This window comes from Stenella coeruleoalba (genome assembly GCF_951394435.1).
Source record: "Stenella coeruleoalba genome assembly, chromosome: 16".
Taxonomy (NCBI): domain Eukaryota; kingdom Metazoa; phylum Chordata; class Mammalia; order Artiodactyla; family Delphinidae; genus Stenella; species Stenella coeruleoalba.
This window is the reverse complement of record NC_137162.1, coordinates 46060829-46086628: the sequence shown is the minus strand read 5'-3', so window position 1 is coordinate 46086628 and position 25800 is coordinate 46060829. Positions and strand designations below refer to the sequence as shown.

The following is a 25800-nucleotide window of genomic DNA, read 5'->3' as shown; positions in this document are numbered from 1 at the left end:
AGTCATAAACATTTGTGACCCTCGATAAGAGAACTTAATAATATATGAAGTAAAACTGATATAACTGTAATGAAAAGTAGACAAATCCACACGATACTCAGAAATTTCAATACTCCCCTCTCGATAATTGATAAAACAAGAGCACAGAAAATCAGCAAAGATATAGCAGATATGAACATTCTCAACCGACTTGACCTGTTTGACATCTGTAGAATGCTCCACAGAAAAAGTACTCATTCTTCCCAAGTGCACATAGAACATTTACCAAGATACTCCAGGCTATAAAATGTCTCAATAAATTAAAAAATATTCCAGTCATACAAAGTATGTTCTGTGACACAATGGAATTAAATTAGGAGTCAATAACAGAAAGATATCTGGAAAATACCCAAATATTTGGAACTTAAATAATATACTTCTAAATGATCCATGGGTCAAAGAACAAATCCAAAAAGAAGTCAGAAATTATCTTGACTTGAATGAAAATTAAAACACAATATAGGGCTTCCCTGGTGGCACAGTGGTTAAGGATCCGCCTGCTGGGCTTCCATGGTGGCGCAATGGTTGAGAGTCCGCTTGCCGATGCAGGGGACATGGGTTCGTGCCCCGGTCCAGGAAGATCCCACATGCCATGGAGCGGCTGGGCCCGTGAGCCATGGCCACTGAGCCTGCACGTCCGGAGCCTGTTGCTCTGCAACGGGAGAGGCCCGCGTACCGCAAAAAAAAAAAAAAGAAAGAAACTAGAAAAAGAAGATCATATTAAAGCCAAAGCAAAAAAAAGGAAATAAGATCAATGAAGAAATCAATATGACTGAAAAAAAAAAAAAGATAGAAAATCAATGAAATCAAAATCTGGTTCCCTGAGAAGACCAACGAACTCGATAATCTTCTAGCCAAACTGATCAGAAAAAAAATAGACACAAATTGCCAATGTCAGAAATGAGAGAGGCGATACCACTAAAAATTCTACACATATTAAAAGGACAATAAGAGAATATTATGAACAACTGTATGCCAATAAATTCACAACTTAGGTGAAATTGACAAATTCTAGACAAATTTTGGCTGCATTTTTGCTGTCTCCTATCCTCTTTTGACTTCTAAATGTTGGAGCACACAAGAGTCCCATCTTGACAATCTTCTCTTTTCAGTCTACTTTCATTTTCAATATGATCTCATCTAATCCTGTCTCTTTAAACACCATCTAAATGCTGATGACTCCCTGATTTTTTCCTCCAGGCTGACCTGTCCCCTGAGCCCAAAACATGTATATTCACTTTCTACTCAACAGCACCACGATAATATCCTATCTGCATTTCCAATTTAAAAGTTCAAAACAAATATCTTGATTTCCTCCTACTCACATACACAACTAGTCCCTCTCTCAGGCTTCCCCATCTCAGTAAATGCAACGACACTTCTTCCAATGTCTTCGGCTAAAACCCAAGGAATCATCTTTAATTCCAATCCAACAACAAGTACTCTCTACTTTCAAAACATATATCGAATCTAATCTCCTCTCTATCTCCACCACTACTACCCTGGTACAAGTCACCATATCTTGTCTGGACTTCTGCAGTAGCCTCCTAATTAAAATCCCTGCCTACACTCTCGCTCAGCCCCTACCATTTATCCTAATGACATAAATATTGAATGTTCACAGATTATCTGTGTGCTCCCTCAAACTTGCCAGAACCCTTGTAGTTCAGCCTATCTGACCCACTTCAGCCACCATGGGAAGGGCTTCCAACTAAGGGAGCAACTGGAAGAAAAGGGAGGGGTACTGATCTAAGTGAATGAAAAGCAGATGAAACAAGAAAAGAAAAGGTGAGCCCAAGTAATTGGAGTTCCTGGTCAGAGAGTGGGAGCGGGGTTATAGTGGGATAGCACCAGTTCAAGGGAGCTCGTGGCAACAGCCATGAGTTTGAGCACCACCAGGGGGCGTAGGTGGGAGCCCCTGGGGCCTAGGAAGTCAGGTGTTGTGAGGCCCTAAGAAGGATTACATTCTTCCCTGAAGATTCCTGCCTCCCCTTGCCCACTGTGTGCCTTGGCCTCACAGAAGGAGGGATGGCCACAAGAAGATTATAAAAAGGGACCCTCTCCTGGCTTTGAATTTCAAAGCTAAGAAGGCCCTTCGGTGGCATAGACCATGGATTTGGGAGAAAAACCTGTTGAATAAGAATAGGGATACCACCCACCTTGCTCTGCCACCTGTCTCCCACCAATCGGAAAACCATTCCCTAGGCTATCAGGAGAGGGGATTTGAGGGTGGGGGATTGGAGGGACAATGAGAGTGTAAATTTGAGTGGGTCTCAAAGAGACTGGTCATGCAGGTTGTCCCCAGGCTGATCCTGAAGTACGTGTAGGAATCCAGATGAGTCTGTGGGATCTATGAGAAGAAGCAAGCTATGCCTGCCACCTGGGTGACACCTGGGAGAAGCAGCAGGGGTAGTCCTAGAGGGACAGGCTCTCGGTCAGTACTGACAGTGCTTCCTGTCATATCTCCAAGGACCAGTGGAGAGTCGGGTTTGCACTATCACCTCCCATCACAGCCCTTCTGCACATGAACAACCCCAGCTCAGTAGCTTACAGCAAAAAGCATTTATTTCTCTCTCTGCACGGTGAGCGACTCAGCTGGGATTGGCGGAGGGTGGCTCCAGGCTGGGACCACCACGACTGGGGCACGACTTTCTTGAGGCATAGGGCAGAAGCACAAGATTCTAAATCGCATCACACAAGTACACCAAAGCCTCTGATCACAGTTCCACCGGCCAAAGCAAGTCACACGGCCAAACCCCACTCCAGGGGGGCAGAGAGGTTCACTCTGCCCATGGCGAACCATGGCAAGAATGGACGGAGGGAAGATGGTGCATGACCAGTACCATCCATCTTGTCGATCTCACTAAATGGCAGGACTGTGTGACGAGACAGTGTATCACACTTGTGTTGATACAAGCACGTGGCTCAGTGCCTGGCTCACAGTATGTTAGTGAAGGTAAAAGATACTTTCAGGCAAAGACTAAAAAGCCCTGTTTCCCTGACCCAATCTGACCGCCACATTTGGGAGATTCACTTCCCCACGGCCCCTTGTGATGGTTAATTTCATGTGTCAACTTGGCTACGCTATGGTGCCCAGATGTGTGGTCAAACCACTGTCTAGATGTTGCTTTGAAGGTATTTTTCAGATGAGCTTAGCATCCGGATCAGTAGACTTTTGAGTAAAGAGGATTACCCTCCATTCTGTGGGTGGGTCGCATCAGCGGATTGAAGGTCTTCAGAGAAAAAGATCAAGGTCCCCCAGGGAAGAAGGAATTCTGCCTCCAGTCTTTGGACTCAAGCTGCAACATCAACTCTCCCCTTGCTCTCCAGCCTGCCAGCCTGCCCTGTAGAGTTGGACCTGCCAGTTGACCTTCTCAAGGCAGAAGGCAGGGGCAGGAGACTCTAAGCCACACCACCACAATCACATGAGCCAATTCCTTAAAATTAATCTCTCTTTCCCTCTCTGTATATATACACATCCTACTGTTTCTATCTTTCTGAAGAACCCTGACTAATACATCCATCAAGTGATTTGTCCATTGAGGCCCAACCTCTGACCTCCCACAGGGTCACACTTTCCCCAGGGACCTGAATCCTGGGCAGGGAATGATCTATGCATGGTCATGGGTCAAAGAGGAAAAGGTCAGGTCACCTTCCAGAAACCTCGGAGCAAAGAAGTGTCCCAGAGCAAATACTCACTGAGATGACTGGCTTGCTGGCTGCTTTGATCCCAAGGCATTTTTTAAACACATCAGCACTTCTTCAACTTTAATCCCTTAAAATGATCCTCAGGAGGAGTAAAAAGGCTGAGTGGTAAAAGTTTGGAAGACACTGGATAGGCTCATGAAAATTTCCAAGAAGTTCTGCAGTAAAATAAAACGCAGTAATAATAACAAAACCCTCCAAACCCAAATCTGTTTTACTTTGTTTAATGTAACCCGGGACGCTGCCCTTTATCCTCAATCTGAAATACCTGCAGAAAATGATGTGCCCACTGCCAGAAATCAAAGAGTTCGGGGCAATTAGAAGTTAGGCAAACCAAGGTCAAATTTCAATCACTAAATAGTTTGGTATTGGATGTCAGCATTTCCCCAAGCCCGAATGAAATAACGATGCTTCTTGCTATGAGAGATCCCGGGGAAACGCCTTGGATGTGGCCAGTACTGCTGAACATAGGTGGTAAGTTATTCTCCCTCTCCTGGGGACAGATGAACTGTCTCCTTGTCCCTCAGCAAGCACACCAAGACCTCTATGTGTCTTCCAAAAGAAAAGTGGTCTAGGAATCTGCTCTGAGAGAGGAGGACATCTATCTTCTGCCTCAAGCAGGTGTTTGAAAGCCTCTTTCTTTTTTTAATTGAAGTATAGTTGATTTACAATGTTGTGTTAGTTTCAGATGTACAGCAAAGTGATTCAGTTATACATACATGCATATATATAATATATATATATTCTTTTTCCTTACAGGTTATTACAAAACATTGAATATAGTTCCCTCTGCTATACAGCATGTCCTTGTTGGTTATCTATCTATATCTATATATATATGTGTGTGTACACACACACACACACACACACACACACACACACACATATACATATATATAAAACTCCTAATTTATCCCCCGCTTTCCCCTTTGGTAACCATAAGTTCGTTTTCTATGTCTGTGGGTCTATTTCTGTTTTGCATATAAGTTAATTTGTATCTTTTTTTAAGATTCCACATATAATGAAATCCTCTTTCTTTAAAAAATCCTGCTTGTTTTGTTTATGGACCAGTTTGAGTCAATTATATATAATAAAGGTACGAATAAGTCATTTTTTAAAATCCTGCCTGCTTAATCTTTTGATATATGCCTTAATAAATAAATTGGGGGGGATTTGTCTCTTTATACCCCAAATAGGACTAAGGAAATGTTTTATAGCTGTCACTGTAGACACACAATGTTGCCCCAGAGAAGGTGATAGAGGTCAGAACGTTCCCATCTTCTACTGAGACCTTTTGTTGCCCAAAACTGAATGTTGATACCGTCAGGGGGAGAACATGTCATTCTCAAGAGTGACCAGACAGTGGCAGCAAAGACCAGTAATGGAATCATCCAGGCCAGTGCAGACTCTCCACCAGCAACCTGTTTAGCAAACATAGAAGATAATTTCAGGCCAGAGCAAAGCCCTGCTGAGATCTCTTTAGAGATACAAATCCCAAACCCACTGAATCAGAAACTGCTGGCGATGGGGTCCAGGACTCTGCATTTTACCAAGCCTTCCAGATGATTCTTGTACCTGCTCAGGACACCCTGCAGCCAAGCCCTGGTCAGTTTTCTCTGAAATTAGCAGGCACTGCTGTAGGAATTGATTACATGTTTCTTTATTTCACCAAACAGCTTCTGCCTAGCCAATAAACTGCTTATTTTTGAAAGAAATAAAATGTGGCTGACTCTATGTCAGACTTGGAAGCCTGCCGCTTTAAACCTTGTCTCCAGCTCTGGCAAAGGGATGGGTGGGTCACAGCCCTGTGTCTACAAGAATAGCTCCCAGGCTGGCCACTCTCATCCCCTTGTCCTCCTGGCCTGGGTACTGCGGCTGCCCAGCTTAACCTCCGTCTCCTGCCTCAATGCTTCTCACACTGATTACCTGCAGGTAGCATCTTCCCCGTGTGTCTTGGTTCCCCTCTTGGAAAAGAACCCTATGATCAACCCCAGGAAGCAGGATCTGCATTCCCGGGTCCCACCCTTCCCCCAACCCCCGGCCCGGGTGCTGGAGTTCAGATGTTGTACCACCTGGAACTCCCTCTTTCCATAGTTTCCCGGTTGGTAAACTAGAGGCAACACCCAGACCTGGCCCTCTTCTTTCACCAGGTCGGCCCTGGTTTCTCCTATGAAAGCCTGGGCAGCACTCACAGTCACACCCCATGAGGGTATCGCACGAGCAATGAGTGGAACGAGGTGATGAGATGGAGAGGATATTGCCCACAGAGCCTTGGAACAAGGTCTGGGTGCAGCAGCTGAAAGAGCAAGGGCTCCGGAAGAAGACAGACCCGTCCCGGGCTCGGCACCCCCGCCTTCTGCAGGGCATGCACAAGTCACCAAGTCTCGCCAGGCCTCGATTTCTAATCTGTGAAATGGAGCTCAAATCGCATTTCTCACAGGTTCACTGTACTATCAAGCAGTGTCTAGTACGGTATGTAATACCTACTAGGCTCTCTGCACATGGAGATAGTCTTCCTTTCCCACAGGAAGTAATGAGCTTCCTGTGCCGGGAGGTATGTAAACAAAGATCGATGCCCATTTTGTCAGAGACATTTGTTAGGAGCAAAGACGACAAGCTCAAATGCTTACAGGATGCTGGAGACTAACAGAAGTTAGTACAGTAGCCAGATGGGGCCTGTGAGAGGCTGGGGACCGCACGGCCTGTCTGTACGGGAACGCTGCCACTTGGCTCAGTGGGCTGTTGTCCGGTGGAAAAGAGGGCCCTGAGTCATCAGACTTTCTAGTTTTTTGAGAGAAATTGGAAATACAGATGTGTACATGAAGCCCAGGCTATGGCCTTCACACCTGAGGGCTACAGCAGAGGGGCTTCATGCCCCGGGGCACTCACAGCTGTGCCAAGCTGAAACCATCACCCTTGGAGGCCTTCCTGGGGGGAGGGCCTGGTCCCTAGTCAGCAGACCTGGCTTTGCGTCTTGGCACCATGAGATCTTGCACCCTACGGTAACCAACACGAGCCTCTTCTTCTCCATCTGTTAAATGGAGCACGTAATAACATCTACCTTGCCAGTCTTTAGTGTGGGTTGAGTGAAACTGCATGTGGGAAAGGGCTTTGAGACCTCACTGTTCATCAGTGATAACAAAGCCCATGTGGGGCCTTCCCTGGAGGTCCAGTGGTTAAGACTTCCCCTTCCAATGCAGGGGGTGCGGGTTCAATCCCTGGTCGGGGAGCTAAGACTCCACAGGCCTCCAGGCCAAAAAACCAAAACATAAAACAGAAGTAATATTGTAACAAATTCAATAAAGACTTTAAAAATGGTCCACATCAAAATCTTAAAACAAAAAAAGTCCATGTGATAAAGACTGCTAGGGATGTACCACCATAGCCCAACAAAATTGTTAGTTAACTTGCTGCAAATACGGAGACCGCCTGCTGTGGGTGGGGAACTGCGGGTGTCCAATCAGAGGAGTGGCAGGGCTACTGGAGAGTTTGGGGGAAGGGCGGAGCATAGGAACACATCTAAATGAAGCAGTGTTTGACACAGCTAAGACAGAGCAAGGCTGTGTGTAAAGGGGTCTTCTCCAAGAGGTCACCTGGGGTCCTGTTTCCTTAGAAACTACAAAGATAAGATCATATGGGCTGATGTGTCTGATAACCCTCTCCTGGGGCTCTGCACCTGGGCTGGAGATGCAGCCTGGTTCTCTGAGCCACCGCAACCCCCTGGCTTGGGTCCTCCTGTGATGACTAGGACGTCCCATTCTTGCTCGTGATTCCAAACAGCCAAGTGTGTGGCCATCTGCAAATTTAGAGAGCTGGTTTCTCAGCACCACATCCCCGATGTCCCTGACGTGGTGTAATATCAATAGTAGGTGCCCCTCCAGCGCTGCGCAAGTTCAGAGCCTCAGCTCTGCCACTTCTTAGTTCTGCCACCACTACATTTATCAGAACCTCAGTTTGGGGACAAATACAGACCCATAATCCCTAACCTGCCATTTCAAAATCTAAAAAGCACTAAATGCCAAAAGATGGTTTAGAACTCATGTGGCTGCAAAATCTGTCTTTACCTAACTCTTTGGGTGGCAAAACCTGTCTGAACTGACATGAGCCTTTTTCTGTTTCTTATGGTCTCTACTGATGCTGCAACATGTGAATATTCCTACACGTCTCTGCAGAAAATACTGATACATTGGATTAGAGGGTGTTCCCCCAGACTCTGCTGGAAAGTTAGAAAAGATACGGTATATGCATTACCTTCTTTTGCTAAAATAGGAAAGATTTTCAATTCCAAAAACCCTAAGGCCTCAGGGTTTCAGAAAAGGATTTGCAGATCTTTGGTAGCCGGCTCACAGGGCGGCTGGGGATTAAATGTGGAGCCTCGTGGAAAGTTGCTCTGTGTAGAGCACATGGCAAGCGCTCGGCGATGCAGCCGTGAGGATTGCGGCTGCACGCTGGTGGCACCCTCCTCCCCTGCCCCCCCTTCCCTTCCCCAGGTCTCACCTCCTTCCTCAGGGCCCCTGGGCACTTTGCCCTCTCCCCAGCCTCGATACCTCCTCTAGGCATTGCCAATTCTGAGGCTGTCCTCCTGGGGTGAGCCCCCCTTCCCAGGACAGACGAGGTATGGCCCTCCCATCCACCAAGATGCCCCCAGAGCCCATCCCTCATTTCACCTCAAGCCTTCAGCCAGGCCTTCCAAGTTCAGAGCAAGGCCAAACCAACTCTGCCCGGCAGCTTTCTCCCTTCGCCCCCCTCCCAGCTGATTGCCTCACTCCACTTCTCTTGCTGAAGAACCGATTAAAAGGGAAGGCCTCCCAAAGGATTCACTGTGTCACTCGTGTCTCCATCAGTCAAGGGCAGAACCTGCTTGTCCAGTTCCACAGGACCTGATGCCTGCGTTACTCAGAATCCTGGGAGGCACGGAGACTTCTCAGCAGCTCCTGTGTCTCCTGGGGTTTTCAGGCCTCCTGAATGAACCATTCATAGACCCGCTGGGGTCCTCCACTCTGCTCTGGACACAGCCTTGCCCAGTGAGTGAAGCTGGGATGCACGTCTCCTCATCTGGGGCTGGCTGCTGTGGGTGGTAGTCTCCACCCATGAGGTGCGATCTCTGATGTTCACCAAGATAGAGCCCACCCAGGCTTCACCCTGGCAGCTTTCAGTTCTGCTCGGACCTGGTCCTGACCAGCTCCCTTCTAAGGGCTCGCGGCCAGCTCTCTGCTGATGCAGGCTTCCAGCCCCAGTGGTCTTGAGCAGGGTAGGAGGAGCTCAGGAATCAAGGAGTGAGAGCCACAGGCTCTAAGACAGAAGGACACAGATCTCCCAGGCCGAGAGGCCCTGGGGACAGTCTCAGTGAAGGCTTGTCCCTGGATAAGCTGAAGGGAAGTCTGGAACACCAGTGACTATGGGGACAGAGGGCAGTTTCCCTAGGCTAAGGTCACGGCTCAGGACACTTGGTCTGTGTCTCGGCACATTAAGAGTCCCAGCAGAGGGTAGATGCCATTAACCCTCTCCCCTCCTGCTTCTCTTCTCAAAGTCACACGTCATTTTTGGATTGGGCTGTTTTGTTTTTTTGTTATTGAGCTGCATGAGCTGCTTGTAAATTTTGGAGATTAATCCTTTGTCAGTTGCTTCATTTGCAAATATTTTCTCCCATTCTAAGGGCTGTCTTTTGGTCTTGTTTATGGTTTCCTTACTACCAAACGTAAAATAGATAGCTAGTGGGAAGCAGCTGCATAGCACAGGGAGATCACCTCGGTGCTTTGTGACCACCTAGAGGGGTGGGATAGGGAGGGTGGGAGGGAGAGAGATGTAAGAGGGAAGAGATATGGGAACATATGTACATGTATAATCGATTCACTTTGTTATAAAGCAGAAACTAACACACCATTGTAAAGCAATTATACTCCAATAAAGATGTTAAAAAAAAAAAAAAAGTCACACGCCATCAGCTCACCGTAGCCCTTCCTTCACCACCTGGCTCTATGGACGACTCCTCCAAGTTACACTTTCCTCAAACACGCCCTCCACCTCTGGGCCTCCCTGAAGCCTGGCTTTTCTCCAGGGACACCATCTCTTTCCCACCCTCCCTCTGGATTAATTCAACAGCCGCTCAAGGTCCTTGGAGTGCCAGTGCCTGCCACCTCCAGGGCCCCCACCCTCACCTCCCAGGACACTTCAGGGCTCCCTATCAGAGGGGCCATGCACTCAGCCCTTGCTACAGGCTGTGCACTGTCACCCGAAATGCAGCTGAGGCAGAGAATGGCCAGGAGGTCTCCCATGCGTTAACACCCTGCTGGGGGGCAGTGGAAAGATTCTCCCTCCACTCCCAGCCCTCCCCAAAGAGCAGCAGAGGGGTCAGACACCAGGACGCACCCCCATGCTTCTCCATCCCCAGCTCCGCCTCCACTCCAGCTGAGCAGCCAGGGCTGGGCCCCAGGCGGGGGCAGGGGGGCGGTTAGGTGCTGGTAGGGGAAAGTGTGGCTGGCTTCTCTCTTTCTAGCTAACATTCAGCTCTGCACCCTGGCCTTGTTTCCCTTTCCGTGTGCCCTCCTGGGGCATCCATTCCAGGGAAGGGAGACAGACAGTAAACATAATCTATAAACTGTGCACATGGGGACAGGTACACTGGAAAAAATAAAGCAGCTAGGGAGGGATAAGAAGTACTGGGGTGCGGGGAGGGGGGCCGGGGAAAAAAAAGAAGTACTGGGGTGCGATTTTAAGCAAGGTGGTCTGGGAAGCCTTCATTAATAAGTGCGGATGGGAGAAAGATGAGGGAATGAGACATGCAGATGGATTACTTTCCAGGCAGAGGGGAGAGCAGGTGCAAAGGACCTGAGGCGGGTAGAGCAGGCACACAGAGGACCTGCCAGCTTTGGCGAGGGTGGGGTCTAGAGTGCCTGGAGGCCGCCAGGAGGGCAGGAGGCCGACATCTAATCATCAAAGGACAGTAATTAAACAAGATGACAGAGTTCCCAGGTTAGCTTGTTAGTCTTTTAAGGTAATAAACCTGGGTGTTGTCAGGGTGAAAAGAGGCACCCTGATAGTGGGAATGGAGGCCACATCATGCTTTTAGAAAGCCGTTTGGCTGTATGAGTTGAGACATAAAGATTGTCCTACCGTTTGGACCAGTCATTCCACATCCGGGACTGTATCCTTGAGAAAAATCCCAAACATGGGGATCTTTATATTGCGCCCTTCAATTAGCCATGAAAAGCCAGTTGGCTCCCTGGGGCCCTGGCACACTGCCCCCCCCCCCCGGTCCCAGGGCTCTGCACCCCAGCACACCCTACCGCTTACCCACGGCCCCCTGACCTGGCTTCCCACCTGGAACCCCTGCCTCAAAGTGTGACATTGGTCTCCTGCCCCCGCACCGCGTGGGTCAGGGTGTGCCCACCCCACCCGCTCCTTCCCGTCACTAGAGGAAGGACAGAGGCTTCCTGAGCCCATCAACTGTGCAGACTAAACACTCCACAAGGGAGGCTGGAATTTGCTCAATATCTGGGGTCAGACGAGACGAACGTTCCAGGCCATGCTGTCTGCTACCAGATGGCATCTGAGAAGTTCACGGGAAGACATGGTGCCAATCCACCTGTCACTTATTCATTTACAAACCCATGGACAGTCCATCCTGTACCAGCCTGGACAGTCATGGAACCTGCCAATGGTCCAGCCCCCGGCTGAGGCCTCACAGCCCAGAGGAGACAGGCACATTCCTTACGAGGGGTGCACACACGTGTCATCAAGAATTCGTTCTGAAACTAGCTTTAAATGGAGTGTAATTAATAGCATGTTAATTGCCTGGGCAAACAGTGCTCTGGTTAGTTTCTTGATACAAAGCTTATCATGCTTTCAACTGAGTCACATCATCTTCCCCACAGTCGGGGGCCCTGGCTGCACGCCCATGTGGGGAGAGGTCTCCGCACACCTGCATTCATGTCTCTGGCTATGAAGTCTCTGTGTCCCTGTCCATGTCACCATCTGGAGCTCCAGGGATATGCAGGGGATTCCCCTCCTGCACCTAGACAGCTCTGAATCAGGACTCACTATGGAACTTGACCCAGGTGGTCGGGATGGCCAGAGTTAGTGTCAGTCAGAGGTGTTCTGGGCCACCTTCCTGTGCCCCAGGGGGCCAGTTCTTTTCATCAAGGTAAAAGGTTTTTCTCCAGAACCTCCCACGACATCACGAGAAGCTTGGGGGTTGGAATCCCCAGCTTAGTAACCTAGACTTTCTTCGTCTCAGGGCCCCATCTTGTCACATGTCCACAGCGCGGGCCCCCAAAGTTCTTCAGTTGTACTTTAATATCTTTGTGCCTCAACAAGAAAGGGTCAGAGCTCCGCTCACTTTCCTCCCCACAAATGCCTCCAAAAAAAAAAAAGCCACTTTTTGTTTGTTTGCTCCACAATCACGGCGCCAGGTGCTGGGGACACAGTGGTGACAGATCTGGGAGGGTCACGGCTCGTGCATGAGAAGCATTGGCTGTTGTCGGTGCACAATCACGGGCAGGACCAGGGGCACCGCTGTCCTGCAGTCAGCTGTGTGCTTCGCAGCCCTGTTCACATGTCCACCAGCCCTCCCTCACACCCTGCTCTCCCTGGTCCCAGATCCCGATATCCGCACTTCAGCACAAGCTAACTGCCCCCTCACCCCTGGAGGTACAGCCATAGCTCGACCTCGGAGGGAGGAGATCACTCCAGCTTTTTTTCCTTCTGTCCACATCCGAAGGGTGTGTAGGGAGCTGGGAGCCACCTCTGCAGCAGGGCTCACTGTGGCCTCTTGTCCTACTAGAACCTCGAGTCCCGATCAATCATCAAAGCCACATTTGTGGGCGTTGGGAGCATGGGCTTTGGGGCCACCTAGATTCAAACCCTGGCTCTGTTTCTCCCTGGCTGTGTGACCGCGAGTGAGTTATTTCATCTCTCTGTATCTCAGAGTCATCAGATAATACATGGGAGAGAATCATAGTATCAACATGATAAAGCCGTTTTCAGGAAGAAGTGAGCCAGCGCCACGCTTTACAAGCTGCAAGTCACCAACGATTTTCTGGTTATAAATCCAGGTTAGTGGGTTATGACCAGCATTCAACATAAATATAGTGGAAACAAGATCATGTCTCACTTCAGAGGTATCGATACACACATCTGTACGTGCATGTGGCACAAACCATCCCCAGATGTTTTTCTGCCTGTGAGGCACCATTGTGGGCTTTGGAGATGTTAGATGGATTAAATACAGGTCAAGGTGGGAGGGAAGACATGCAATCCAAGCCTGGAAGCCACCCTGCAAGTGCTAGGTTTGAGGTGTGTGCACGTGGGCCAGGATGCTCCCAGTGGTGAGTAACTTATTCTGCTGGGAAAGAAAACGTGGATGCCAACACGACATGGCATGTCAGACCCTGGTGTCCTGGACAGGCAGCTGTGCATGTGTGGCCAGCCGTGCCAAGAGAGGCAGCACGGGGAGGGGCTGGAGTCACACACCGAGGGCCTTGAAAGCCAAGGTTACCTTTTGAGTTCGACCCTAGGCAATGGGAATTTAAAGCAGGATGACCGATTTAATAAATATCTATCGAGTGCCTACTATGGGGACGATTTATGTTGTAAAACGTTGACTGTGAGAGCAGTTTGGGGGGTCAGGAGCTAGTGGCAATACTGAAGGCGGGGGATCTGCCACAAAGCTACTGCAAGAGCCCTAGCATGAGATAATAAGGACAGAGGTCAGAACGTCTGGAGAAGGAGGAGTCAGGTACAGCCTCTGTATCTGGGGCTGTGTGGTCCCCAGCATCCAGGGGAGGATGGCAACTATGACCCTGCACACAGGTCAGGGGGAAAGAGCAGGGCTCTGGAGGTCACAGAGGAATTCCACGGCCCCCAAAAGCACAGAAGTCACAAGGCCAAATGGATAAACCCATGGGCATGAGTCAGACAGCCCTGTGACCATGCCACATTACTCAAGCCCCTGCATTGCCAATTTATACAATGGGGCCAGCCCAGAAGAACACTTAGCTCACAGGGGTGTTATGATATTGAAAGCTAATAATGGTAAAAGCCTGCCACTGTGTCTGGCACAGGGCCAGGGGTCACACTAGGACTCCTTGCTGACCTCTCTTACATCACAGACATGCCTAGAGAAGGTGCTGGCAGGCAGCCTGAGAAAGGACCAACTTCTAGCCACTTACACACAAGTCAGGGAAACGGGGCTGAGTCTGTAGCACCGCTGCCCTCTCCAGACCCATGTTCACAACTCAGACCCGTCCCTCCCCAATGACTTGGAGCCTGGGGGTGGGGGGTACACAGTATGCAGGCCCTGCATCTGCAAGGAACATCCTTCCGGAGTAATCCTCTGCCCTCCCTCCTGCTGGCCCCCAAGATTTCCCTGCCTCAAACCTACACTTTTCGGGTCTGACAATCGAAGTGACTCTGACTGATCAGTGCTCACTTTTTGAATCAAGACGAGCCTCCAAAACCAGGAGAGCTGGCTGGCAGCCTTCATAGATCTTCTTGGTTTTCCCAACAGAACCAACTCCGAATGTAAAATACAGAGTTTCCCTTAACTATCTTTTGCCTACGGAACCGGTCAACCAGGGAAGCTTTTCAGCAAGCCTGCATTGTCAATGTGCCTTAAAGCAAACATGTTTCCTGGCTATCCCCAGGGTATATCTGGGGTATTTTTCAGGAACACGTAAGCTTTTCTCTAAGTGTTCCCCTGTCCATTCCAGGCTCAACAGAATTTTGGCACAATGAGAAAGTCTATCCTTTTCAAAAGAGATAAACAGTCCTGTTCTTCCATTGCACAGTCATCTATTGGGTGTGGTGTGTACCAGGTGCTGAGCGCAACCCAGCCACCTTAGATACTTCCTGCAAGGACACACACCCTGGTAGAGGAAACAGACACATGAACACATCCTCATGATACAGTATGACAAGTACAGTGATAGACGCATGGAACTGATCCAAGGGAAGGAGAAATCAGTTTTATTTGGAAGGTGGGACAAAGAGGCTTGATTTTATCGTAAAAGATGAGAAGTCACCTAGGTGGCTAGGGAGAGGTATAATTAACAACAGCATCAACTTACTTCACAAGGAATTTCATTCCAACAATACCAAACCCTGTGAGGCATTGTCAATGCACCCATTTTACTAATGTGTAAGTAAGGTTTGGAGAGGTTAAGTAATTTTTCACAAGGTCAGAGAGTTAGAAACTTGCAGAGGAGAGACAACTCTGTACAGTTTTTTAAATGATGGAAACTAGATCCAGAGAATTGAAGAAAATTTGCTTAAGGTTAGACAGGTGATGGAATAGGAATCAAACCCAGGCCTCATACTGAGACCATAGAGGTAGATGAGTTATAGAGGACCCTTCATGTCAAGCTAAAGCATTTGGACTCTTTCCCATTGATGGTGAAGAGGTTCTGAAGGGTTTTAATTGGTGTGTCCACTTCACCACATCCACTCTAATTTATCCTGCCCAATACGTATAACTGATAAATTCTAGTAGTGAAGAAGGAACACCAGTTTTAGCCACAATGGACATGTCCAGGGCAAAGATATTTTATTTAATGATGTTAGTCTATTAAATGATGATATTCTATTTAATGAGAATTACTACAACTCAGGAAGAAAAAAGACAAAGAATCTAATAGAAAAATGGGGAAAGAAAGTAGCAGCAATTTACAAAAAAGAAAATGCAAATGGCTAATACACATATGAAAAGGTAGTCAGCCAATTAAAACAATAATATAATTAAAACAATAATGAACACCATTTTTCTCCCATCAGATTGACAAAAGGGAAAAAGGAAGAGCAAGTGTTAGCAAGGATATTTAGGACTGTGTCCTCTGTTTTGTGAGGGTATACACTTATGCAGTCACTTTGGAGGGCAATTTAGAAATTTCTTTTCAAATTTAAAAAGCACACAGATTGGTGGGATCTACCAAGTTTTGGTGTATCTCTGGGGGAAGCGCCTCCATACAACACAAGGAGATTCATTGCAACATTGTCACACCTAAAAATTAGACATAACCCAAATGGCCACCTAAGGAAATAGCTGTAAACTCTGGGGTCTGCTCATAACAAAAAATAATGTGCAACAGCTAAGAAAATCGTGCTGTTTCTGTATAGACTAAAGTGGATACATTGTTGAGTGGAAAAGGAGAGAACTGCAGAATGATACATATATAACAACATTTATGTAAAAATATACTTATGTAAACACAGAGGCTGCTTATGTTACATTTTATATGGGTTCATAGATATGTATGGAGAGCGTTTAGCAAGGGCTTGGAAAATACATGCTAAAAACAGGAACAGTGGTAGTCTGAGAGGTAACAGAAGGGACCAGGGTTGGGGGCCAGAAAGAAACATTTATAATGCCCTAATTTCTATGAGCAATCTCTGTGAGCAATTTCTATTTATGTACTACTCATGTGATTAATTTTCATTTTAATAAATGTAGAGATGGATTTCAAAACCACTGACACATCAGCTCCTCTGCAGTTTTATGGCCAGTGCTCTGCAGAATGCATAAGAAGCAAAATCTTGTTATTAGACACCCGGACGCAGATCCTGCCTTCAAGGAGCTCGCAGGCTGGTGTGGGGGAACAGGTCCACCACCACGTGGGATTAACTCCTGATGGGGAGTAGATAACGCAAGGGGATTCATGCTGGGAGGAAAGGGAGGTTATTCACATTATTTCAGGGATCAGGAAGGTATGGCAACCAAGGAGAGGCAAAGCTGGGCATGGGCCAAGAGAACTTCCCATTCAAAGTGGGACCCAGCAATCCCACTACTGGGCATAAACCCAGAGAAAACCACAATTCAAAAAGACACATGCACCCTAATGTTCATTGCAGCACTATTTACAATAGCCAGGTCATGGAAGCAACCTAAATGCTCTTCAACAGACGCACGGATAAAGAAGATGTGGTACATATATACAGTGGAATATTAGCCTTAAAGGGAATGAAATTGGGTCATTTGTAGAGATGTGGATGGACCTAGAGACTGTCATACAGAGTGCAGTAAGTCAGAAAGAGAAAAACAAATATTGTATATTATCACATATATGTGGAATCTAGAAAAAATGGTACAGATGAACCAGTTTGCAAGGCAGAAATAAAGACACAGATGTAGAGAACAAACGTATGGACACCCAGGGGGGAAGCGGGGTTGGGGGTGGTGGTGTGATGAATTGGGAGATTGGGATTGACATATATACACGAATATGTGTAAAATAGATAACTAATAATAACCTGCTGTATAAAAAAATAAAATTTAATTTTTAAAAAAGCGCAGAGGTGGGAGCTCCTGTGGCCATTAGGGAAGACAGGGAGAATGGGAGGTGGGGGGCAGGTTGTGGAAAGCCATGAGGCTGGGAGAAGAAGATAGACCCTAGTCCCAGGCATCAGGGGCCCCTGCAAGGTATGTTGGTCCCTGAGAACGTGCCTGAAACTTTACAGAGGAGAGAAGTTTGGCATCTGTGCAGGAGTGGGTTGGCCAGGTCAGGAGGCAAAGGACAAGTTGGAATGTAATTGACTGCCCCAGTGCAAAGGAAGACGCGCAGTCTGCGCCAGGGGCAGGGGTGGTCTTGATGGAGGGGGGAGATGCACCTGAGAAACTCATTCGATTGGGGTGGGAAGTGAGTGGGGGGAGCAGAGACAAAGGGAATTTTGAGGCTCTGCTTCCACTCAGTGATTTACAGGAAAGCGGGTAGAGGCCGCCCCTTCTCTGGGAGCTGTACAGAGGAGCTGTAAGTCCCACACACAGTGCAGAAGCTGCAGTCTCCTTCTTTTCCCATTGGAGCCCAGCCATGCTGTGCATAAGGCAAGTCTGGCCCCTAAGGACAGGCTGGCCAAGGGCAGGCAGGCAGGCACGTAGCCCTTCTGGCTTCCAGCCACCAGACTCACAGGCTTCCGGGAAAGGCTGACAGGGCCGCTCTGTTCCTTTGAATCTGGAAATATGTGGCTGGGGAAACCTAAATTAATTAAGTGATGCTGAGGCCCTGAGGCCCCCCCGCCGAGGAAGCACACAAGGGAGGGGTCGGCGAGGGCTGGGTAAACTGCACCCTCCCTCCCAGTATTGGAATCCAGAGAGGCTCATGGGCCTCATTGGAACGAAGCCGGCACTCAAGTGCTTTCTGGGAGACAAAGAAATAATAAATCAAGAGCAGGTGCCCTGCCCACAGACTGCCACTACCACCAACAACCTGCTTCTCCACAGATACATGGCCATTTCCCGTCTCTGGGACCAGATGTCTCAGTGAAGCAACAAATGGCAAGGCCCTGGAATTGACCCAGTCCATGACCTTCTCAGAAAAGAGGCCATGATGGACTGATGCCTCCCTCCAAAGCAGTCCCCCTCCATACACAACTCCCCCAGGACCCCCCCAGATACACACACACACACACACCAGACCTCACCCAGGCACAGGTGCAAGATGGCTATCCTTCCACCCCCCCCCCCCTAAGCTGCCACATACCGGGACTCCCCGAGTCCCCAGCAAGCTCCACTATGGCACTAGTCCGGTGTAGAAAAATTTTTTGTTTTTCTAGCAGATTGAGGTCACAACTGTAGGCAATGGATAAAATGAGAAGGAAGATTGTCAGCCAGAAATCATCAACCTGTCTCTATTCATACAAAGCAATAATAATTAAGCTCCCACTAAGTGTCAGGCATTGAGCTAGATACTTTCAAGTAAGTCACCTCATAATCTTCATTCGTCCTGGAGCAGGATAGCACGGTGGCTGAGAGCTGGATGCTGGGGCTAGCCTGCATATGAAGTCTGTCTCCACCACTTGAGAGCTCTCTGACTGTGGATGAATTTCTATACCTTGGCGTCCTTACCTGCAAAAAGGTAGTATGAAGGTTGATAAAGGATAAGTGAATTAATGTTTATAAAATGCTTAGAACGGTGCCTGGCACTTTATAAACACATCTATGTGTCTTATAAATAAGTTCCTTGCTTTACTCATTCCACTTACTAGATATGTACTCTCTAGTAATAGTTACTACATCTGGTTGAGAAAAGAGAGAAAAAATTGCTTTCATTTTCTCCAACAGAATTGGATGGGAAGTTCCCTTTTGCCTGCGAGTTATGCTCAGATAGAGGACTCTCTGGGAAGGAATTTACCAAGAGTTCTGGTGAAGAGGAAGCCACAGGTGCAGGAAGATGGAGGGTCAGGGCCCTTGAGGGAGGCTGGTTGGCAAGTGGCAAAGCCTGTACCAGCACCCTGGACAGCTCCCTGCAGGCCAGGGCCAGAATAGCGGTTGTTCCCCTCCTGCCAAGGCTCAGCTTTTTGCTGAGGCAAGGCGTCCTGGCCTGCTGCCAACTCCTCCACCCTAGTCCTTGGGGCTGCTGATGCACAGGTGGGGGGTTGCCTTCTAAGCTGGAAGTGGGAGGGTGAGGGAATTTAGTGTCCCTGGAGCTTCCTTAAGGAGCTGGTCCTGGACCACCTTTCTTCCTTCCTTCCTTCTTTCCTGCCTGCCTGCCTGCCTGCCTGGGTGAAGTCTGGGGTGTGTGTGTGTGTGTGTGTGTGTGTGTGTGTGTGTGTGTGTGTGTGTGTGTGTGTGTTTTGGGGGGGATGTCCTGGTGAGTTTTGTGTGGAGGGCTGCTGCTTTGGAGGGAGGCATCCGTCCATCCTGGCCTCTTTTCCTTCCATGGATCTTCATCCGCCCCTCTCCTTGGCACCGACAGGGAGGGTGTGGTCACCTTGCACAAAGAGCAGCAGAGGCATGATGAGGCACAAGGAACAGGGAAGCAGCATGAGGACAACAGGACTGGTCCCCATGGCCTGGGTTTAAATTTAGGCTCTACTGCTGGAATCTCAGGCAAGTGCCCCAGCTTCTCCATGCCCAACTTCCTCATCAATAAGACAGGGGAAATAGCACCTACACTGAACCAGGATTGAGTGAGAATTAAATAAAGCAGCACACACAACACCTCTGGCACAGAGATGTGCTTAATAAACGAACCTGTTTCCTGCCATAGGGGAACAGAGGACTGGAGAATTAGGCATGAGCCCAGAGATAACTTGCCTTCATGCTCAGGAACAGCCATGAATTCTGTGGGCCAGAGAGCTGGAAGAAGGGATCTGCATCTTGAAGGCCCTGGGAAAGTTTCTCTTCTCTAAGATTCCACTGTTCTTTAGCCACGAGACAGAAGACTTCTGCCTTAAATTCCAACCCCCCTCTTTCAAATCAGATAAGGCAAACAACATATGCATACATGATAATTGCTCAGTAGGTGGGAAGACTGTCCCTTTAAAAGCCTCTTAATGGGAGAGTCCGAAGGAACCAGAGGTCTCTAACTCAAAAGACCAGAGTGTGAGGCAGGTGATGTAAATTTGTGCAGCCAGCTGGAGAAAGACTGCAATGAGCTGGAGAGGGTGTGTACTGACTAAGGGCCTTCAAATAAAATTTAAAATCATTATCTCGCCCAACGGAGCCCTTCTACAGCACCCATTTCCTGCTGAGAGCTGCAGCGAGTTAGGAGTCCCCTAATCCCTTACTTAACAGAGACCAAGGCTGTGACTTGCCCAAGGTCACCCAGAGCCAGGCCTGTCCCCATACTGGAACTTTTTCCCTCCCTCAGACAGAGGACAGTTTGGCCACTTCAGAGCAGGTGTTGGCAACTCCTTAAGTGGAAGTTTCTTCTCCTTCCCTGAGGTGTCTGGGTGGGTGGAGAGATTGGGCAATGGTGGCAAGGCTGCTGCCTCTCACCCTGGCGTGCTGGTCTCCATCACCTCATCCGACAGCTATCTCAGGGACAGAAGCCAACTTTCCAATGCCTTCTGGGCGTCTCACCAGCCAAGGCACAGCCTGGAATGATAACGCCTGCTTAACCAGCGGGGCAAGCCAGGAAGCCAGGGCACCCCTGAAACTTTTATCTGCTCTTTACCAGACCCACAGCTGTAAAATGAAGATAAAACGACACATCTTACAGATGATAATAATAACCACAGCAGCCACTTACATTGCTCTTACTGTGTGCCAGGCACCCTAAGCTGTGGGTACTATTATCCATTTTACAGATAAAGAAGCTGAGGGATAGAGAGGTGAAGTGATTCCCCCCCTTCCTCCCAGGCGCCCTAACTAGTAGGTGGCAGAGCCAGGAGCCATCTCAGTCCTCTGCCTCTAAAGCCCAAGTTCTTTCCACTGTATCAGGATGCCTCCTTCGGGGTGGGGAGCACCGTAAGGGAAGAAGCGGTGTCTAATGGTAGTTTGCTTTTGAGGCCAGAAGGATGGGAAGAATCCTCTCTGACTCTGGAAGAAAGGGACAAACTGTAATCTCAACAGCACAAATCTCCCAGCCTCCACTGCCTCAGAGCCTCTCTCGGGCCAGTCCGCAGACCAGAACATGGACTCGATGTGCCATCCATGGTCAACGCTGGGGACGCATTAGGCCCAGCGCAAAGCCAGGGCGGCTCACCTTGTCTTCTGAGAACGGGGCGTCTCAGCGGGTGTGGCCCTCTTAAGGTGAGCCCCCCCTTGAACCTCTGCTGAGAGCAAAGCTGCTGGATCCTGCCCAGGAAATGGTTTCGGCGCCCACGCGGGGTCTCTTACGGCTCCAGGCGTAGACCCCGCCACATCACTCCCTGAGCCCACCCGGGACTTGGAGGCAGCTCTGGAGATTGGAGGTGGGGGTGGGGTTGGGAAGGGGGCGGGACCTCGCAGGAGCGGAGGGAGGGCTTGGTGTAGTGCGAAGACGAGACTGCCTGGGAGGAGTTAGAACGGGGAGGGAGTGAGGAGGCGGGAAGGGAGAAGAGGCGGAGCTGCCGGACCCGGACAGTTAAAACGGAAAGGGGGCGCACTGGTTAGGAGAAGGAGGTGGGGAAAGCGGTAGGGTGGGCGGGGCAGAGCTGATATTGGGGGCCCCGGGTGGGGACGAAGCGACTTCTCCCCTCAATCCCCAGATGCTCTTAGTCTGGAGTTCTCTGCTGTGACATTCTCCCGAAGGGCCGGTCGGTCGGAACCCAGTCCAGCAGTATGCGCCTCCCCTCCCCGGCGTGGAAGGGGCCAGGGGGCGGGGCCAGAGAAAGGGTTGAGGGATCTGTAGTTGGCGCCCCTCCAGTCACTGCCCCACATTCCAGCTGCGAGAACAGATGGACGTAGCCGCGGCTCACCTCGGGGACTCCTTACCCGCTGCGCGCTGAGATCCAGGCTAAGGCGGAGATCTGGAGCCCCTAGCGCCCCCCTCTCCCGCGGGGCCGGGGGAAAGCGGCCGCTGTGTGCCCCTCTCCGTGGGGAGAAGAGCGGGCGCGGACCCCACGAGTCCTAGAACTGCTGGGGCGGAGAACCCGCTTGTCGCGCGGCGCACCCATCCTCAGGGGTTTGGCCAGGACTCTTTCCGCACCGAGACCCCTTTCTGGGGCTTCCAGCCTTGGCGCATCTGGGGAGAGGACCCCCTCCCGGCAGCGCCCCGCCCCCAGCCCCCGCCCCGCCGACGTCGCATTAGCATGAGCGACGCAAGTGGCCCGGGCACCACTCGGGGGCCGAGACTCGCCGCGTCACAGCCCCGAGTGTAAAAGAAAAAAAGAGTAGGCGGCGGCGGAGGAGGCAAGAGCCGACGCGAGGGGAGGGGAGAGCGGCGGGGCGAGCGAGCCGGCGGGCGGGCGGCAGCAGCATGCCCCTCGGCCTGCTCAGGCGGCCTCTCAGCGCTGCGGGGGTGGCTCCCTGCGCGCCCGAGCCTCAGAGCGCTCAGTCTCCGGCTCCGGCGCCTTGGCACGGCCGCCTTTCCTGACCGCCCCTGAGCCCAGCGGCGGCGGGTCCCGAGCTCGGTTCCGGACAGCGGCGGCGCCTCGCCGGACAGGGTCCTTGCCTTTCCCGGCGAGCAGGGTTCCCCGAAGTTCCGCGCCCTGGTCTCTGCACTGCAGGGCGCGCGCGCCCGGCCCCGGCCGAAGCGTCCTCGGAAGAGCGGCGGGGTGCGGGTGATGGAACCCGAGGCGCCGGCGGGTCAGGCCCCGGCGGCAGCCAGCAAGCTGTCGGAGGCGGTGGGCGCGGCGCTGCAAGATCCCCGGCGGCAGCGGCGCCTGGTGCTGGTCATCGTGTGCGTGGCGCTGTTGCTGGACAACATGCTGTACATGGTCATCGTGCCCATCGTGCCCTACTACGTGCACTCGGCCAGCGAGAAGCCCACCCTGACTTCCAAAGTGTGTGTGACCACCCTGCCGCCGCCCACTCCGGCCAATGCCAGTGCAGACACGGTCAACACCTCTGAGTCCTCGACGGCCGCGATGCCGGACAGGTCTACCGCGCAGCCCCAATACCCCACCGACAACGAGGACGTGAAGATCGGGGTGCTGTTTGCCTCCAAGGCCATCCTGCAGCTGCTGGTGAACCCCCTGAGCGGGACCTTCATCGACCGCATGAGCTATGACTTGCCGCTGCTTATGGGCCTGGGCGTACTGTTCGCCTCTACAGTGATGTTTGCCTTTGCGGAGGACTACGCGACGCTCTTCGCCGCGCGCAGCCTGCAGGGTCTCGGCTCGGCCTTCGCGGACACGTCTGGCATTGCCATGATCGCCGACAAGTATCCTGAGGAGCCGGAGCGCAGTCGTGCCCTGGGCTTGGCGTTGGCCTTCATCAGCTTCGGAAGCCTAGTGGCGCCGCCCTTCGGGGGGTTCCTCCACAAGTTCGTGGGCAAGACCGCGCCCTTTCTGGTGCTCGCCATGGTTTCGCTGCTCGACGCCCTGTTGCTGCTGGTCGTGGCCAAGCCCTTCTCCGCCGCGGCGCGGGCGCGGGCCAACCTGCCAGTGGGCACGCCTATCCACCGCCTCATGCTGGACCCCTACATCGCCGTGGTGGCAGGGGCGCTCACCACCTGCAACATCCCCCTCGCCTTTCTCGAGCCTACCATCGCCACGTGGATGGAGCACACGATGGCGGCGTCCGAGTGGGACGCAGGCATAGCCTGGCTGCCGGCCTTCGTGCCGCACGTGCTAGGCGTGTACCTCACAGTGCGACTGGCAGCGCGCTACCCCCACCTGCAGTGGCTGTACGGCGCCTTCGGGCTGGCAGTGATAGGCGCCAGCTCGTGCTTGGTGCCCGCCTGCCGCTCCTTTGCACCACTAGTGGTCTCGCTCTGCGGCCTCTGCTTCGGCATTGCGCTGGTGGACACGGCGCTGCTGCCCACGCTCGCCTTTCTTGTGGACGTGCGCCACGTCTCGGTCTATGGCAGCGTCTATGCCATTGCCGACATATCCTATTGCGTGGCCTATGCGCTCGGGCCCATAGTGGCGGGCCACATCGTGCACTCGCTTGGCTTTGAGCAGCTTAGCCTTGTTATGGGCCTGGCCAACCTGCTGTATGCGCCCGTCCTGCTGCTTCTGCGCAACGTGGGCCGCCTGAAGCGCTCCCGCTCCGAGCGCGATGTGCTGCTGGATGAGCCACCGCAGGGTCTATACGATGCTGTGCGCCTGCGGGAGCGCCCTCTGTCCGACCGGGAAGGCGCGCCTCGCAGCCCGCCAGGCCCCTTTGACGCATGTGAGGACGACTACGACTACTACACCCGCAGCTAGCAGCCCCGCTTCTCCTCCAGGCCACCCGCCCACTCCCCACCCCCGGGTCAAGGTGGCTGCTCTGTGAGCACACTGGCCAGCTCAGGCTCAGGTCCCGCCTCCTGCAGCGAGTACCCCAGCCCCTCCTCTGTCTTGATTTCCCCTGCCCGAGTCCCCTCTTTATGACCCTTTCTGTGTCCTCCTCCCTTTCCTCCAATGGGGCATGGAGCACCGAGGCACGTGAACTTATGTGCTCCTGGCAAAGACGAAGAGGCGCGCGGGTCGCCACCTCGGGGCTCCCCGATGTAGAGCCGTGCCTGTTTGTCCTTCCTTCCGTTCCTCCCAGTGCCAACTTGGCCCGCTGCGCTGCGGTGCCTCCGGGCCGAATCAATAAACTATATCTGTACGAGACCGAGTCTCTTTACTGATGGGGTGGGCGGCCGGGCAAGGGGCCAGGGCAGAATGGGAGGGTGAGATGGGTCTAACCCAAATCCGGGTCTCAGTCCAGCGGGCATGCAGGAAGCCTGTTGCTCTTTTGCTACCTGGAAAAGGAGATACGAAAGAAGCAAACTCAACAAGGGCTCCCACCCACAAACACCCTGGTGCCTAGGCCGGCCTCAGCCCGCGACAGCCCCTCCCTCACGCAGGCCTAGCGCAGCGCCCCAGGGCGCCGCCCGGGGGAGCCTGAGGACCCTCTCCCTCCGGGTGCGCTGGTCCCGCCCCTTGAGGACACACCCTGAGTCTAAGACAGAGCTCTTAGGCGCCCAAGCTTCCCTTCCCTTCGAGCCTGGCAACCTGTCCCGTCCAGTCTCCGAAAGAGAATAGGGGTGGAACTGTTATGGGCAGCTGAAAAAAAACCGGCTGCATCCTTAAGGGCTTGATTTCTCGAGACGCGTGCGTGTGATTGTGTGTTCGTTAGACCACTGGACTCTATCCTACGAGGAGTGGAGGAACAGTTGTCGATGTGTCCGCTGTGTTCCAGCTATACGGGCTTGAGTCAGGGCTGGAGAGAATGATAGTGTGAGAGCTGATACCAACCCCACCCTACCCGGTCCTGAGTGCAAGCAAGCACCCAGGGCTGCCAGAGAAGTCTCCCCACCTTGAGTGGGGGTCCCCAGAGTCCCAGACCAGCGTGTGTGCACCACTCCCAGTCCTGCAACCTGCGGCCTCCTGAAGGCTGCAGAGTCCTCGGATTCCGGCATGGAGAGGTCGCCGTGTTGGGGTACGCCTGTGTATTAGACAACGTCTGTGGGGGTCTGTACTGCTGGTGTGTGCACGTCTGTTCTGACTCTGTGTGTCCGGCTGTGTGTGTGTCTGTCTGAGCAGGGTCTCTCTTTGTGAGTCTGTCTGTGTGTGTTCGTGTGTAAGGATCTATATGGGGTGGGGGGGAATGCATTGTCTGGGAGGAATGTCTGCCTCTGGCTGCGTGTCTCTAAGCATCCCCAGGTCTGTATCCTGCATATTCCCTGTAGTGCCAGCCGGGATGAGTGGGAATAGAAAAGGACCTGCAGTGATCGATAAACAGGTTGTTTTATTTATTATTATTATTATTATATTGTACAAGGAGTTGTA

The 25800-nt window shown here is 51.4% G+C and overlaps 1 protein-coding gene across 1 annotated transcript; it reads left to right on the top strand.

Moving 5' to 3' along the window:
* Window positions 1-22546: 22546 nt before the first annotated feature.
* Window positions 22547-24249, top strand: SLC18A3 (solute carrier family 18 member A3; the record flags this gene model as incomplete). The annotated part of the gene is made up of 1 exon (XM_079900441.1): window positions 22547-24249. The coding sequence occupies exon 1, from the start codon at window positions 22663-22665 to the stop codon at window positions 24247-24249; it is 1587 nt and encodes a 528-aa protein (XP_079756567.1). The 5' UTR covers window positions 22547-22662.
* Window positions 24250-25800: the final 1551 nt, after the last annotated feature.